Source organism: Thamnophis sirtalis, unplaced genomic scaffold (assembly GCF_051295495.1).
Source record: "Thamnophis sirtalis isolate CommonGarterSnake01/CBP01778 unplaced genomic scaffold, rThaSir2_p1.2 scaffold_14, whole genome shotgun sequence".
NCBI lineage: Eukaryota > Metazoa > Chordata > Lepidosauria > Squamata > Natricidae > Thamnophis > Thamnophis sirtalis.
Genome location: NW_028261394.1, coordinates 19239027 through 19256601, shown reverse-complemented (window position 1 = coordinate 19256601; position 17575 = coordinate 19239027). Strand labels below are relative to the sequence as shown.

Sequence of the window (17575 nt, the reverse complement as noted above, 5' to 3'; positions counted from 1 at the left end):
AGGAGTTAGGAAGTGGGGGATGCAAATGCCCAGCTGTCCGCAAGGCATAGAAATCCTCCCATTCCCCACAATCCTGTCAGAGCTGAAGAAGCTCTGTGCAACCCGCCCCCCCCCTTTGTTCCCATCTTGCCTGAGCTCAAAACCGCAGCCTTTAAACGAGGCTCAGCGTAACGCGGAGGAAGGAAGGCGTTTCCTTCTGGGGAAAGAGCTGGAGGCCGGGAGAAAGATCCAAACGCAGACCCTGGCTATCTCCCCCCACCACCTCCTCGCTTCCAGGAACTCCCCGCAACCCCCGCCCCACAAGAGAGACATCAGCGCCGCCCCGAGGGACAGGAGGGGTCCCGGGCGCAGCAGCATCGTCTCCCCCCCCCGCCCGAATAGGGACTCCCAAGTTTTCTAACATTATCTGTTTCTTCTGTTTTTCAATGCAATCAGAGACAAAAATGTTATGTCTGAAATTAAAACACAAGAAGATTGGTATAACTTCAGAATATAGGAGAAATATAAGCTTATTTACTAGATATTCAGGAATAAAACCAACCTTATGAATAGCTTTCACACAGGAAAAAATATTTCAGAATGCAGAAATGAAGAAGCTGGAGACTTGCTTTGCAACATATTTTACGCACCAATTAGGAAATTTTAATTTTAAAAAACTTAAGAGAAAAAAATACCCCTCACAATAACCCATATTCTTAGAGACTTTCATTTTGGATCTACAATACATAAGGGTGCCTTAGCACCTTGGAGCCATACAGTGGTAGGAAGGGACTGTGATAATAGTTGAATTCTATTTTAATCCACTCACACTTTATAATTCTATGCCTAATGTTAATCTTTATTTATTCTCAATAACACATTAAAACCTTTAAAATGCTTTTGTATGAAATCATGCTAGAAAGAATCATGTGTCTCTAACAATTTTATTGAAATTATAAAACAGGCAGTGACATTTTAATAATTTGAGACACAGTTTACAGAAAGCAAAATTGATTGGGGTTATTATAATTCCCCATTTGTTACCAGAGTTTACTTCTGACAAAAAACAGGACGAAGCCCTAGGAAGGGCTATTTTACACATTCCTTGAGGGGCTTAATAGTTAAGGCGCTGGACTAGGATTTAAGAGACCTGGTTCAAAACTACCCTCAAGACACAGCCACTTTTTTTTCGCAGGAAGGGGGAGTTGAGCTGGTGCTCTGCAGATTTTGATTTTAGAAAAAGAAAATAAAGGCTTCTTGGTCCACCTGGACCGGAAAGTCAAAATCCAGAAAATTAACCTTGTTTAGGAAAGTTTTGCACTGATGGAAAAATAGTGTTTTCCAGTGAAAGTTTTTTCCCTACTTTTCCTTGTTTGCTTTTTTGGCCTCTATTCCTTCTCTTCTCTCCTCTCCTCTTTTCTTTCTTCCTTTTTTCTTTCCTTCCTTCCTTCTTTCTTCCTTTCCTCTTTCTCTCTCTTTCTTTTTTCTGCCTCTTTTTCTTATCCTCCCACCCTCCTCTCCCCTTTCTTTTTCTCTTTCTCCTCTTTCCTTTTTTGTCTCTCCCTCTGTCTCTGTCTCTCTCTCCCTCTCCCTTCTTTCCTTCCTCCCTCCCTTCCTCTCCCCTCTTTGTTTGCTTCTTTAAGTGCTCCAATTGCTAATCTATATCAGTTGGTAATTTATTCATAACTTGCTAATATCACTGCAGACTATTGGATAGTAAGGGGGAAAGTATAGTCCTCAACTTACAACAGTTCACTTAATGACTAAAGCTACATCAGCACTGAAAAAAGTGAATTACAGCTGTTCTTCACACATGATCATTGCAGCATCCCCATGGTCATAGGATCAAAATTTGGATCTTTGGCAACTGCCTCATATTTATGATGGTTGCAGTGTCCTGGGCTCACCTTTTGCAACCATCTGCCAAGGAAAGTCAGTAGGAAAGTCAGACTGACTTAACAACCAGGTTACTGATTTAACCACAGTGATTCACTTAACTGTAGCAAGAAAGGTTGTAAAATGGGGCAAAACTCACTTAACAAATGTCTCCCTTAGCAATAGAAACTTTGGGCTCAATGATGGTCGTAGATTGAGGACTACCTGTATAGGGAGATTTCGTTACTTAATGGATATTTACATGGTAGAATTGAGTTTCAAATAACACTAAGTTCGTTGTCTTGGGTGACATCTATGGAAAAAATCCAGGTGCTCAGGTATGAAAATGTGCTGCTCAAACACTATACTTTTCCGCTCACACGGAAAAAAAATTAGAGGGAACATTGATCCTATCTTATCCTAACCTATCTTATCCTTCTTCCACTTAAAGCAAATATTGTCTATGGAACTGAAATCTCTTTCGTGCCCCACTCCCATCCTCAGTTGGAGGAAGGTACCTCCTCCTTCTGAATGGCAGAGAAAGTTTTCAGGAACTTGACTGTGATCCAGAGGGATATGCGGAGAGTGGGGATTCCTTCCAACTGGAGCCAGCTGAGGGGTGTGGGGTCGGAGAGGCCACCAACACTGCTTTAGGGGGCCTGGTGCAAGGTCATTTTCAGAAATCCATTGGCTTCTATAGATACCACATATACATATTGAGAGAACCCCACCCTTGCACCAAAGAAAGAGGCAGTTTTGCACTGTCCTCCCCCTGGAGCCGTCCATCTTCAGAGAAGCGAGGAGGTCATAACAAAAACACAAAAGGCCTTTTGTCTTCTGCCAAGGACTTCCTGCCTTCCCTCAAGTTTTGATCAGTGCAGCAGCAGGTAAAATCGCGCTGCCCTCTTTGCCAAAGGAAACGGATGCATTGTGTAGGCCAAGCATTTCTCCCGACCCCTGATACAGCTCAGTCTTCAAACGGATCCTTAAGGGGATTATTGGATCCTGGGGTCTTTACAGCCAACTTGTAAAGTAGGCTAGGCTGAGTGATTGGTCAGGGAGCGTCCAGGCTGGAAGATATTTTAATCATGTGCAGGGTAAAAAATATTAAACTGGGAGTGGGAAATGTGGAATGGGTGGCAATGCAGAGAGAAGGGCAGGGTTTATTGCAGAAAAGAGCAACAAGAATGATTTAACAGATTTAACAGAGTTGGAAGGGACCTTGTAGGTCATCTAGTCCAACCCCCCGCCCAAGCAGGAGATCCTACACCAGCGATGCGAACCTCTTTTTTTAAATATATATATTTTTTGTTCTCTATATACAATTATATGTATACATTCAAATAGTTATTATTCTTTTTTAATTCATGGTTCTTATACATTTGTCATTCCATTTATAGAATTATAATATTCCATTTGGGTTGCTTTGTTTATCATCCCTCACCTGTTTTGACACCATCTTCTTCTCCCTCGCTCCTCGAAGATGGTGGCGCCGTGCTGACATCATCCATTGCTGAGTCTGTGAGAGGCCTGGACGCCTCCCCCTCCTTTTTTTCCATCGCAGCCTTTCGGATACCACTCCTGTCCCTCTCCATTACCGGGGAGCCTTACCATCTCCCTACCCAGCACTGACTCTCCTTCGCCTCGGCTGGGGCCATCTGCTCTGGTCATTCTATCTGCCCTCCCTCTGACTGTTTGCTGCCTGCCATAGCTCCAGCTAATTAGGTAGATTTAGTTAGATATATAGGTATAGGTTTAGGTTTATAGATAGTTTAGGCATAGATTAGATATAGATTTAGGATATAGTTTAGGCATAGATTAGATATAGATTTAGGTATAAGTACTGGAGACTGTACCATCTGTGGGTGCTCTCAGCCTTGGGGCAGGGCTAGTGGAGACCGGGGGTTGGGGTCGTGGCTAGGGTTGGGGGTAGAGTTAGTGTGGGGGCTAGGGCTAGGCTACGCTTGGGTTAGGATTAGGATTAGGCTGGTGTAGGGTTAGAATGGGTGAGTTTAGTTTGGGTTGGTGTTAGTTTTTGGTTTAGGTTTAGAATTAGGATTAGCTTTAGGTTAGGATTAGGTTTAGTAGTAGGATAATTAAGGTTGGAATAGGGCTAGGAGTGGTAGATGATGGCAGCCGTAGGGGTCAGGACTTGGCTCTGTAGGAATTGGCGCCCTTTACCCCGTCTTCTGGAGCAGCTCGGGCCAGTCCCAGACGTTGGCCCCACAGACTCTCCCCCCCCCCCCCGGATTCTGGACCCTGCTCAATCTTAGGGGAAGGAGAAGAACTACCCCCCGACATGGGGGCCATAAATTGCTTGTTGGATCTGGAGGGCTTAGGACTGGAAAGCTGCTGTTTACCAATACCGGACTCTTATCCTGTGCCCTCTCTGCTTACAGCCACTTTATATGCTACTGACTTTGGACCTGTGGCCTGGGAAGCTCTTCTAGGACTCAGAGGAGGGGAGAAGAGCGGAGCAGCTCGCCCTCCATCTGCACACCATTGTCTTACATCGCACTAGTGCAGTGCTCCGCGAATTTTTTAGGAATGTAGTGTGAATGGTATGCTTGGTTGATGTTTGTACCCACTTTTTAAAAATTCATACTGTTGTATTTTCTGTGTTTAAGTTATTTCATGGGGACTGCATGGGTGAGTGGCTGCGTGTGTATGAGAGGGTTGAGAGTATTGCCTGGTGTCTCCTCCACTGAGTGCCACTGCAGAAGTGGTAGGGGCCCAGACTTACTTCCCGTCCCAGAATGAGTGTTAAGGATTGCCTGCTGGATGGTGCAGGAGCTGTGGGAGGGGTTATGGGGTCTATGGTAGCGGGGGAGGGCTGGAGCATTATGGTCACTATGGGGAGGGGCAGGTATGACGGGAACTTCAGGGCTGGCCATTACCGGGGAAGGAGGGTTCGCTACATCACAGAGATCCCTCCTTCCGGCCCTGTTAGTTCCACTCCAGGCCCAGGTGGCGAGAATTGTCAGGGCCCTGGTCTCAGGCTGTTGTTGCTAAATGCCAGGTCTGTGGTTCACAAAGCTCCCCTTGTCCGGGACCTAATTTTAGACGAGGGGGCAGACCTGGCATGTATTACTGAGACTTGGCTGGGCCCAGAGGGAGGAGTCCCCCTCACTGAAATGTGCCCAGAAGGTTTTCAGGTGCTTCATCAGCCGCGTCCTCAAAGAAGGGGTTGGGGAGTGGCTGTCATCGTCCGAGGGTCTTTAGTTCCTCGTAGGATCCCTGCTCCGGAGTTTGTCGGGTGTGAGTCCCTGTTGATGAAGCCGGACCTTGTTGGTGAAGTGGGCCTGTTGCTAATGTACCTACCTCCCAACAGCGTTGCAACAGCCCTCCCCTCGCTCCTCGAGTCAGTAGCCGAGTTGGCGGTGGAGTTCCCCAGGCTTATGGTTCTGGGGGATTTCAACCTGCCTACACTTGGTGAACGCTCTGATGGGGCGCAGGAGTTCATGGCTTCCATGACAGCCATGGACTTGACCCAAGTAATTCGAGGTTCGACTCATTCAGCGGGTCACACACCTGACCTTGTATTTCTTTCAGAGCAGTGGAGATGTGATCTAGAGTTGAAGGGCATTAAAACCTTGCCCTTGTCATGGTCTGATCACTTCCTGCTGAGGCTTGACTTTCGGAAGCCAATCCCCCACTGTAGGAAGGAGGAACCGATTAGGTGGTTCCGCCCCAGGTGCCTCATGGACCCAATGGGGTTTCAGATGGCGCTTGGAGAAATACCTGACACTATCATCCACAATCCGGTGGAGTCCTTAGTCGCTGCTTGGAATACAGCGGCGGCGGGGGCTCTAAACCGGATTGCGCCTTTGCGACCTCTCCGAGGCGGCGGATCCAGGAGGGCTCCTTGGTTCACCGAGGAACTCCGGGAGATGAAGCGCCAAAAGAGATGCCTAGAGCGCCGCTGGAGGGCCAGTAAATCTGAGTCAGACCGAGCACTGATGAGAGCCTTTATTAGAGCCTTTATCTCGTGGCAATACGGGCGGCGAAATGTTCGCATTTTGCCGCACTTATTGCATCCGCCGAATCGCGCCCAGCCGCCTTGTTTAGAATAACCCGCTCCCTCTTGAAAGGGAGGGATGCGGGTGACCCTCTACAGGGTAGAGCTGAGGAATTTGTTCAGTATTTGACGGATAAAGTTGCTCGGATTCGGACAGAGCTGGACTCCAATTGCACGATACCAGCCGAGGTACCGGGGGAGGGTCTTGAGCATGCTTTATGGATTGAGTTTCAACGGGCTTCTCCTGATGAAGTGGACAAGGCCATGGGAGCAGTGAGTGCCTCCACTTGTATACTGGACCTGTGTCCCTCCTGGCTGGTCTCGACCAGCAGGGAGGTGACACGCAGCTGGATCCAGACGATTGTGAACACCTCTCTCCAGGAGGGAATCTTCCCACCCCTCCTAAAGGATGCGGTGGTGAGACCCCTCCTGAAGAAACTGTCTCTGGACCCAGCCATTTTGAGCAACTATCATCCAGTCTCCAACCTTCCCTTTGTAGGGAAGGTTGTTGAGAAAGTGGTGGCCTCGCAAGTCCGACGGTCCTTGGATGAAGCCGATTATCTAGATTCTTTTCAGTCTGGTTTCAGGCCTGGTTACAGCATGGAAACTGCTTTGGTCGTGCTGATCGATGACCTCTGGCAGGCCAGGGATAGGGGTCACCCCTCTATCCTTGTGCTTCTTGACCTCTCAGCGGCCTTCGATACCATCGACCATGGTATCCTTCTGCGACGGTTCCGAGAGGTGGGGGTGGGGGGCACCGTTTTGCGGTGGTTCTCCTCCTACCTCTCGGACAGGTCGCAGTCGGTGTTGGTCGGAGGGCAGAAATCGACCCCAAGGCCCCTCAAGTATGCCGCAGGGTTCGGTCCTGTCCCCCCTCCTATTTAACATCTACATGAAGCCGTTGGGTGAGATCATACGCCGGCACGGGATTAAGTATCACCAATATGCAGACGATACGCAGCTGTATCTGTCTGCCCTGTGCCAACTCAGCGAAGCAGTAGAAGTGATGTGCCAGTGCCTGGAGGCTGTTAGAGTCTGGATGGGAGCAAACAAGTTGGCACTCAATCCAGACAAGACCGAGTGGCTTCTGATGTTCCCTCCCAAAGATTGGCTAACTGTTCCATCTCTCAGGCTGGGGGGCGAAATTATACGCCCCTCAGAGAGGGTTCGCAATTTGGGAGTCCTCCTGGACCCACAGCTGACTTTAGAACACCATCTGTCGGCTGTGACCAGGGGGACCTTTGCCCAGGTCCGCCTGGTGCACCAATTGCGACCCTACCTGGATCGGGAGACCCTTCAGACAGTCACTCATGCCCTTGTGACCTCAAGACTGGATTATTGTAATGCGCTCTACATGGGGCTGCCCTTGAAGAGTGTTCGAAGACTCCAATTAGTCCAGAATGCAGCCGCGTTACACCTATCCTCCGCGAGCTGCACTGGCTACCTATTAGTCTCCGAATCTGCTTCAAGGTGCTGGTCGCTACCTATAAAGCCCTACATGGCATTGGACCTGGGTACCTGAGAGACCGCCTCCTGCTGATTACCTCTCTCAGACCAATTAGATCGCACAGGTTAGGTCTCCTTCGGATTCCATCTGCCAGCCAATGTCGGCTGGCGACTCCCGGGGGAGAGCCTTCTCTGTTGCAGCTCTGGCCCTCTGGAACGAGCTCCCTGTTGAGATCCGGACCCTTACTACCCTTCCGGCCTTCCGCAAAGCCACCAAGTCCTGGCTGTTCCAGCAGGCTGGGGGGAGCTGAGAAGCATCTACCTCCACGGAAATTGTGAATGTTGATTTTGTTTTTAATATGTTGTCTTTGTCTCGTTTCCCCCCTTTCCCTTGTCTTTTGTGAGCCGCCCGGAGTCCTCCGGGAGTGGGCGGCATACAAGACAAACAAACAAACAAACAAACAAATGAATAAATAAATAAATCCCTTTCTTTTCTCCCTCCCTCCCTTCTCTACTTCCTTCCCTCCTCCTTTCCCTTCCTTCTTTGCTTACCTCTCCCCTCCTCCTCTCTTCCTCTTCCCCTTCCTACCCTCTCTCCTTCTCTCTTTCTCTCCTCCCTTCCATCTTCCACTTCTCCTCTCTACCTTTCTTCCCTCTTCTTCCTCTCCTCTCCTCTCCCCTCTTCCTTTCCCTCCCTCCCTTCCCTACGTTCTTCTTTCCTCGTCTCCTTTCCCTTCCTTCTTCCCTTATCTCTCCCCTACTCTCTATCCCTTCCCCTTCCTACCCTCTCTCCTCCTCTCGTTCTCCCTTCCATCTTGATGGCGAACCTTTTTGTAAAGGCGTGCCAAAATTGTGCGTGCATGCCCACACTCACAATTCAATGCGCCCCACCCACCTAGGCATGCACATGTGACTCCCGCACATGCGTGCACAACCATGCAGTGGGGGGAGTTTTCACCCTCCCCAGCCTCCGGAGGCGTTCCTGAAGCTTGGGGAGGTCAAAAACGGCCTCCCCCAGCCAGTGGTGGGTTCCTATCAGATCGGACCAGTTCAACCAAAATGGTAGTAACTTGGCAGACTGGGTCGCGCAACCGTCAGTGACCCAGACCTGCCATGCCGCCAAACCGGTTTTCCCGGGGGCACCATAGGCACTGCTATCTTGTTTTTTGCTTCTGCACATGTGCAGAGCAATTTTAGTGTTACTGCGCTTGTGCGCACAGCGCATATCAAGCCTGTGTGTGCTCAGCATGCCACTGAGTGAACCGGCAGCAGCAGCTGGCGGAACTCACCTCTGCCCCCAGCCCTCTGGAAGGCTGAAAATCAGCTGACGGCTGGCCTGCTGGCAATTATGACTCTGTGTGCCATAGGTTCACCATCACAGCCCTACCCCAGTTCTGACAAATGGCTGTCCAATCTCTTATTGAAAGCCTCCAGGGATGAAGCTCCCGCAACTGGTTGATTACTCTCGGTGTCAGAAAATTCCTCCTTATTTCCACGCTGAATCTCTGCTTGTTCAGTTGGGGGCTGGAGACTAAAACGTATTAAGAACGGTTGCAGGAACTGGACATGGCTAGTCTAGAGAACAGAAGGACCATGATAGCAGAGTTCCAATATTTGAGGGGCTGCCACAAAGAAGAGGGGGTGGGGGAATTATTCTCCAAAGCACTTGAAGGCAAAACAAGAAACAATGGATGGAAACTAATCAAGGAGAGAAGTAATCTGGAACCAAGCAGAAACTTCCTGACAGTGAGAACAATCAACCCATGGAACAGAAGTTGCCTTCAGAAGTCTTGGGGGCTCCATCACTGGAGGCTTTCAAGATGAGACTGGACATCCACTTGTCTGGAATGGTCTAGGGTCTCCTGTTCAAGCAGGGAGTTGGACTAGAAGACCTCCAAGGTTCCTTCCAACTCTCTCATTTCATGTTCTATTTGCAGAAAGTGGCAGAAGAGGGACAATGCCGATACATTATTGCCACATAAGGCCTGGGCTGACCCATGAGCAGGGTGCCACCCCTGTACCCCTGTGATGATCTGGCCTCATTGCTCTGGTTTTGCAGCATATTTTTTTTTGCAACATTGGTTCTGAGCCGCAGGGGGGATTTCCTCACGAGGAAATCTTTATGGGGGATGCAGCCGCTGACAAGCATGTGGGTGGGTGTGGGAGTATTCAGCCTGTGCGCGTGAAAGTTGTAAAGGATTTTAGATTTTTTTAGATTTTATTTAACATTTATAGGCCGCCCTTTTCCCTGAGGGGACTCAGGGCGGCTTACAATAGTAAGGGAAGGGGAGTGAAAGACAAATACAGAAAAAAAATAAAATGTGAGATAACAAAAAGTACTAAAACACAACATTCAAAGGAGCCAGGGAAGATCTGTGTCTTTTTAAGTAATTAGCCCTGCCAGCAAATACGCTCAGAAGCCCTCTGAGCATTGGAGGTTGGCAAGGGGTGGAATGGTGACAAAGAAAGGGCAAGTCTCAAATTCCAGAGAAGGGTCTCTGGTGGTTTAACAGCCAGCCGTCTGAGGTATTGAAGTATAAAACATAGTGGCTTAGTTGCAGTGGTGGGTTCTGGATCCTGGCGGCGTCCACACGGACGTGTGCAGTGTGTGCACACATGCGCACAACACACACATGCATCTTAGTGCCTCCGTGAGCCTCTGCAACACTCCAGCAGCTCCGCGGAGTGTCGTGCAGGCAATGTATGCGCCATGCGCATGCCCAGAAGCACGGAAGCCTTAAAAGACAGGTAAGGAGCTCGGGCGGGTGGGTGGGCCCTCCGGAGTACCAGAATGGAACGGTATCCAGTGCTCCGGGCAGGCTCCAGTACGCCCGTACTGGGGCATACTGCCTGCAACCCACCACTGCTTAGTTGTGTCCATTATCCAGTGACCTAGTAGCAACCTGCATAACACTAAACTCAGGTTAGTCTAGCACTGTAATGGCGAACCTATGGCACAGGTGTCAGAGGTGGCATACAGAGCCCTCTCTGTGGGCATGCACGCTGTCGCCAGCTGCTCTTCTGTTTTCTGGTGCGCATGTGCGCTGGCCAGCAGGTCTTCAAAGGTTCCAGAGCACCGGAAAATGGCTGGAAAACACCCCCAAAACAGGCTGTTTGCCGTGGTGATTTCTGGGTCGTTTTCAGGCTGTTTGGGCACTCGCCATCACTGATCTAACATAATTGTTTTGTCTGCATAGCCAGAGAAATCATATTATGACTTGAGGTGATTTTCACCACAAGCTAAGCTAAGCCCTTGACTGGGTTTTGGTGGGCAGGTCTTTGTCAGTAGCCAGAGGTGTTGGTGAAGCAATTTTAGCCTTTAAAGCTTGCAAGGGCATCTCTGGGGGAGGGTGGAGCAGGGGTGAAATCCAGTAGGTTCTGACAGGTTCTGGAGAACCGGTAGCGGAAATTTTGAGTAGTTCGGAGAACTGACAAATGCCACCTCTGGCTGGCCCCAGAGTAAGGTGGGAATGGAGATTTTGCAGTATCCTTCCCCTGCCATGCCCACCAAGCCACGCTGACAGAACCGGTAGTAAAAAAAATTGAATTTCACCACCGCAGCCAACTCGTCAGAGCCTACACACCGTGGAACAAGAATTACACTAATATCGAAGCAATCGTGGAATAGAATCATTAAAGAAATGAGGGTCAAAATGAAATGTAAATGACACACAATAAAATATTTTAAAAATTATTTTAAATAATTAAATTGAATAGTTGAAATGGCCCCTGGTGATTTGGCCATGGCGAATTGGCCCCAGTGAGTTGACTGTGGTGAGTTTTCCCATTCTGCTCGTAGAGATGACTTGCGCTATGTTTCCCTCGAGAACATCTCTTGGAGACCAGACATTAGAGCAGGGGTGAAATCCAGCAGGTTCTGACAGGTTCTGGAGAACCAGTAGCAGAAATTTTGAGTAGTTCAGAGAACCGGCAAATGCCGCCACTGGCTGGCCCCACCCCATCTCTGCCTCCCCAGTCCCATCGGGAGGCAATGGGGATTTTGCAGTATCCTTCCCCTGCCACGCCCACCAAGCCACAGCCACAGAACCTGCAGTAAAAAAATGAAATTCACCAGTGCATTAGAGGCTTCACTCACCTGCCAGGGCTGTGAGTGATAGACGCCCTGAACATCCCCTGCCCAGCCCTGAAGAAGTAGCGCCATGTGCTCAGCTGTTCTGCATAGATGGAAGGGCCGGCCTGGGCATGAACCCCCCATGCAGCAAAACCAACAATGATGCCTTCAGCGATGGGATGGATGAGGGGCCATGGAGCTGACTTTGCTGTCAGGCTGTAATGAAACCCCACCATCACCATCTGGGAGTTCAGCCATGTTCTGCAACCATTTTGTAAACTTCAGCGTTACCCACATGGGCCAATACACAAACTCTCTGCGCTTCCTGCTTGAGATTGGAAACAACCTGAGGCTCAAGATTGTCGCCCCATCTCTGTGCCAGCAGCTAGCTCTTCTTCGGCTAACCTCGAGGGTCACATCCACCTGGTGGCCAGATCACCATGCAGGCGAACCCGCAGGCTGGACACTGCTGGTGTCCGGGAGAAGAAAGGATGTACAGTACAACATAAAATAATAGAGTTGGAAAGGACTTCAGAGGTCTTCTAGTCAAACCCGCTGTTCGAGCAGAAGATCCTGTATCATTGTCCAGTCTCTTTTTGTAAGCCTCCAATGATGGAGCACACACAACTCCTGAAGGCAACTTCTGTTCCACTGGCTGATTGCTCCCACCATTAGGAAATTTCTTCTTAGTTCCAGGTGGCTTCTGCCCTTGATTAGTTTCCATCCATTGCTTCTCGTCTTGCCTTTTGTCCTTTGGAAAATAGCTTGAACCCCTCATCTTTGTAGGAGCACCTCAAATGTTGGAACAGTGTTATCATGCCCCCCCCGTCCTTCTTTTCATTAGACTAGAGTTACCTAATTCCTGTAACCATTCTTTGTGTGTTCTTCTTATGCTTCTGAGCTTCTCTAAGAGCTGCTTTGGATTATGTGTCTTTGTGAGAGCAGCAGCCAAGATGTTCGACTCAGGAAAGGGTGCAGAGGAGAGCAACCAGGATGATGAGGGGATTGGAGGCTAAAACGTACAATGAACGGTTGCAGGAACTGGGCATGGCTGGTCTAGTGGGAGACAGGATAGCAGTCTTCCAGTATTTGTGGGACTGCCACAAAGAAGAGGGAGTCAAGCTATTCTCCAAAGCACCAGAAGGCCACACAAGGAATAATGGATGGAAACTGACCAAGGAGAGATTAAGTTTAGAAATAAGGAGAGATTATCTAACAGTGAGAACAATCAACCCATGGAACAAAAGTTGCCTTCGGGAAGTTGTGGGAGCTTTCAAGAAGAGACTGGACTGCCATCTGTCACAAATGGTGCAGAGTCTCCTGCGGGGGGTGGTGGACTAGATGACCTACAAGCCCCCTTTTAACTCTGTTAATCTGTTAATCTGTGAACCCCTGCCCCTTCCCTAACCCGGGTCTGGTCTCATGTTCCCAGGATCTTCATCCCCAGGAAACACCGGCAGCGCTTTGATGAGGTGGTGTCCCAGAGTCTCATCAGCAAGCTCTGCCGAGCCAAGAGGGAGCAGCAGCCGGCCAACCGCCTGAGACGAAGCCGCAGTGAAGACCACCACGAGCGGCTGCTGGTCTCCACCCGGGCCAGCTCAGTGCCCCGGAGCCAGGAGGAGAATTGCCTGAGCTTGAGAAAGTCCACTACCCTGATTGGCAGCAATGTGGGGACGGGGGCAGCTTGCAGGTAAGGACATGGGAAGACCCCCTCCCGGGTATGTATTTATCCCAATCCTGTATTAAGAGGGAGCCCCCTTGTGGAGTACTGTGAAGCCGTTACCTGGCAATTCCACTGTGCTGTACAGTAGAAGCCATTTTAAGACACAACAGGCTACATCTTAACCGAACTTGAATCCAAAATGCCCACTATCACTGTCAAAAATACTGTGACTTGACACTATAGATATAATTAATAGTCCTTTTCATTTCAGCGGCCCAGGCATTCTAGAGTTATGCTGGAACACACACACACACACACACACACACACACACACACACACCAAAGGGTGTTATGGGTATCTTATCCACACAGCATTTGTTTCCAGAGAGTAAGTCATCTGTGTACTAAGTTTGGTTGAAATTGCTCTAGGCATTCCAGAGTTATGCTGGAACACACACACACACACACACACACACACACACACACAGAGTGCCAGATAGATAGATAGATAGATAGATAGATAGATAGATAGATAGATAGATAGATGATAGATAGATAGATAGATAGATAGATAGATAGATAGATAGATAGATGGATGATAGATAGATAGATAGATAGATAGATAGATAGATAGATAGATAGATAATTATGATAGATAGATAGATAGATAGATAGATAGATAGATAGATGATAGATAGATGATAGATAGATGATAGATAGATAGATAGATAGATAGATAGATAGATAATGATGATAGATAGATAGATAGATAGATAGATAGATAGATAGATAGATAGATGATAGATAGATAGATAGATAGATAGATGATAGATAGATAGATAGATAGATAGATAGATAGATAGATAGATAATGATGATAGATAGATAGATAGATAGATAGATAGATAATGATGATAGATAGATAGATAGATAGATAGATAGATGATAGATAGATAGATAGATAGATAGATAGATAGATAGATAGATAGATAGATAGATAGATAGATAGATAGATAGATAGATAGATAGGAGACCTTATACATACTTGGAGTATTGTGAGCAGGGGCAGACTAGGAAAACTTAATCTGAAGACTTGAATGTGAAGTGCAAACATGAAAGACAAAATCCTACTGCATAGCAAAAGGATTGTTAGGGTTTTTTTTAATGTCTGGTAGAGTAGTGATCAGTGTAACATGCCAGTCAAAGACAGAATTGCAAAGATTCTCAGTTTGAAAGGATTTTTATATGTAAAGTAGCGTTTCAAGGTTGACTCAGCCTTCCCTCCTTCCGAGGTGGGTGAGGACCCACCTTGAGGACCCAGATTGTTGGGGGCAAGAGGCTGACTCTGTAAACCCATTAGAGAGGGCTGTAAAACACTGTGAAGCGCTATATAAGTCTAAGTGCTATTGCTATTCTCAACCTTGACCACTTTAAGATGGGTGGACTTCAACTCCCAGAATTCCCCAGCTGGGGAAGCCTGGGAGTTGAAGTCCAGCCATCTTAGAATGGCCAAGGCTGAGAAACACCTGTGTCAAGAGAGGCAGGGAAGCGGTTCAGAGATCTCTGCGGACACTGAATGGGGAGAGAAGGCCCTGCTTTGCTCCTTTGGGATTCCCTCTCTGATGTGAGGACTACAATGTGCTCTCCTTCCACAGAACCGTCCGTGTCTACAAGGGCAGTAGAAGTTTTGGGTTTACGTTACGTGGCCATGCCCCTGTGTGGATCGAGTCCATCTTGCCTGGTAAGAGGAACCCACATTGGTTGCCAAAGATTTCCATTTCCAAGGCAAACCTGGCAAGGCTGCCCAAACCTCGCTTGGAGTTAAGATATTTTAGAAATACCTTTGTGTTCTTCAATGATTGTGAATTCTTCACCAAATTGACTACTTGACACATGTCTTGATCAGAAGCACTCAATTATGTTTTAGGAGTGCGCTTGTCCTTTGAATGAAATCCAGGGGTCACTCCAGCAAGTGAAAGAACAGATTAATTTATATGGTGTTGGTCACTATTTTGACTTTTCTGTCCCCTCCTTTGGGTGCTCCTAATCTACCTGCTGTCACCTCCATCTTCCCTGAGTCTTTACACCGCCCGGGTTCGGGTTGGTGCTGGGCAGGGGTGGGTTTCAACCGGTTTGCGGTGGTCCCCGCGAACCGGTTGGTCAGCGAACCCGGAAGTAAGTAACTTCCGGGAAAGGTGAAGGGCCCACCCGTCCGCCCGCATTCCTTACCCGGTTTTGACGAGTTCTGCGCTTCCACGCATGGCCAGGACGCATACAGCGCCTGCGTGATCCTCCAGGAGCAGCTGGAGCATCGCACAGACGCTAGTACGCATGCGTGCGCTGCACACGTGCACGAGGATGCCGCCGGCCCCATTCCAACCGAACCGGTTGAAACGGGGCGAGAAACCCACCCCTGGTGCTGGGGCTCAGGACCCTGGACAACACCCTGAAATTTGGGGTAGTTGGTGAAGTACTTTAATGGAGATTCAGGTTAATGTCAGGGTTCCAAATAGCATCGAAAATTAAATCAGAATCCAAGGCAAAGTATTGCTCAAAGTTCCAATTATGAAGAGAGCCATGTTGGCACATCTGGAAAAACCCGAATCTGAAAGCTTCCCGGTTTTCCCCACCCGGTTGAAAGTTCAAGATCTTGCCCCCACACCCACAAGTCCATCCCATGGTCCAATCTTCCACTGCCATGCTGGCAGCTTTCACCCATCCAGTTCCGGTCAGGTGCAGAGGTACAAAGACAAAGGATGACCTTGGCTTTTTAGAAAGAATTTTGTTATGGCTACATATCATCTAACTCTGTACCATCCCCCCTCCCATTTTCCCACAATAGAAAATGCATAGTAGAATAATAGAAAGTGTGGCAGGCCAAAGATCCAAAAGAAAAGATGGCTGCAGGCCTGACACCTGTCTCTGCAAAGGAAATGCAGCCAGGGCAAGGGAAGGGGTGCAATCAGAACACAGATAAAATGTGATTTAATTCAATTTTAATTTTATCCAAGTGAAATCCTGTTCATTTCAATTAAGTTTAAGTAATTCTATCATGTTCTCCTACGGATTTCATCCTTTTTGCTGCTCTACACAAATAAAACTACGCTACCTACCGTGACCACTTTTGGTAGTTACAGGTGGCTTCCGGTTGTGTATATTTGCACCAGGTGGGAACACGGAGTAAGAATTCCTCCCTGGCAAGACCACTTCCTCCTTCTGGACTCAGGCCCCCATATCCCTGTGAATGAGGCCAGGGGCCATGAAATTGATGAGCAAAATTGGTGGAGTCAACATCCTAGGCATGAGAGTGTATTGCCACTTTGGGGCTGTTTCTCAACCTGAGCAGGGCATGAATATTGGAGAAGTCTCCTTCTCTGCAACTGAGAATGTTCTGTCCTCACTACATATTACCCTGCGTGTAGTTCGACATGCAGCTAAACCCTCCTATCCTTTAATAAACCAGGCAGTGTATGTAGATCTTGATACCTTATTAAAAACAGGATGAGGTGAAATATCGATGCTATTGTAGAAAGTTAGCACCTGCCCCTCCCCTAGAAGAATGAAATATTTTCAGAAATATTAAAAAAAGGCAGAATATTATATTTTCCTGGATGATGTGGAAGAAAGCAGCCCACACTTTCCTTAATAACTCACAGCATATGCCAGCACTTAAGAGATAGAGAGAGATAGCTCTATTCATAAGCAAATTCCCCACAGCAAGGTCTGAACAAAGGTAAGATTAGCCCTCAGCCACAATGGGAATTGCCCAACAAGCCCCTTCATTGCATCATCCCAAACTTCAACCAAACTTAGCTCAGGCAAATGCCTAGGATTTGTACATGGGCCCATGGGAATCTGACAACAGCCAATTGAATACATGTTCTTGTACAGGAACAGGAAGCTTAAGTGCAAAGCCCAAAAGAAGGTATAAAAGCCACCCTCTCTCAACTCCATGTGGTCAGCTACACAGAATCACATGTGCTTGGTGGTTCTGTTCATCATTAAACCATTTTTCCAATCAGCCTCCATGTTTCCAGTGTCTTTATCCCAGCTTGGAACTGGACCTGGATATTTCTTTCAACACTATGTATGGGATGTAGATTTTATCTTTGGAAGAACATATGTCGCAAACTAAGCTGGATTCTTCTAGATGTTTCGGTTACCTCAGAACATTACAAAATGGAGTCTGGCTTCTCAGGATGCACTATTTTTTGTTTTGCAGAATGAGGGATAATGGGAAGTAGAGATGTCCTGTAGGGTCCCAACACCATCAAATCAATTCCCAAACAATGAAAGATTTGTGTTTGGTCACCAGATAGTACATAATCTGGTTTGATAGCTAGTGAGGGTGCCCCTTCCAGGATCTTGTGATTCTATACAAAAAAAGATGGCGCTGGAATTGCCTAAAATCTTGGGAGTGGAGGAATCAGCCAAAAGGAGAGATGTGCCTTCGTGACCCTGGCAGATTCTGGAAATAAAGCAGCGTTGGAGTCCTCTGGTGCAGGGGTCTCCAACCGTGGCAA

General features: G+C 47.9%; 1 protein-coding gene across 1 annotated transcript in view; it reads left to right on the top strand.

Moving 5' to 3' along the window:
* The window catches only part of GRID2IP (Grid2 interacting protein), a 93745-nt gene that overhangs the window by 26205 nt on the left and 49965 nt on the right, over positions 1 to 17575 (top strand). The window contains exons 2-3 of the mRNA XM_087729255.1: positions 12823 to 13080; positions 14708 to 14793. Of these exons, the coding sequence (XP_087585381.1) occupies positions 12823 to 13080; positions 14708 to 14793 (344 nt within the window). The remainder of the gene's footprint in view (positions 1 to 12822; positions 13081 to 14707; positions 14794 to 17575) is intronic.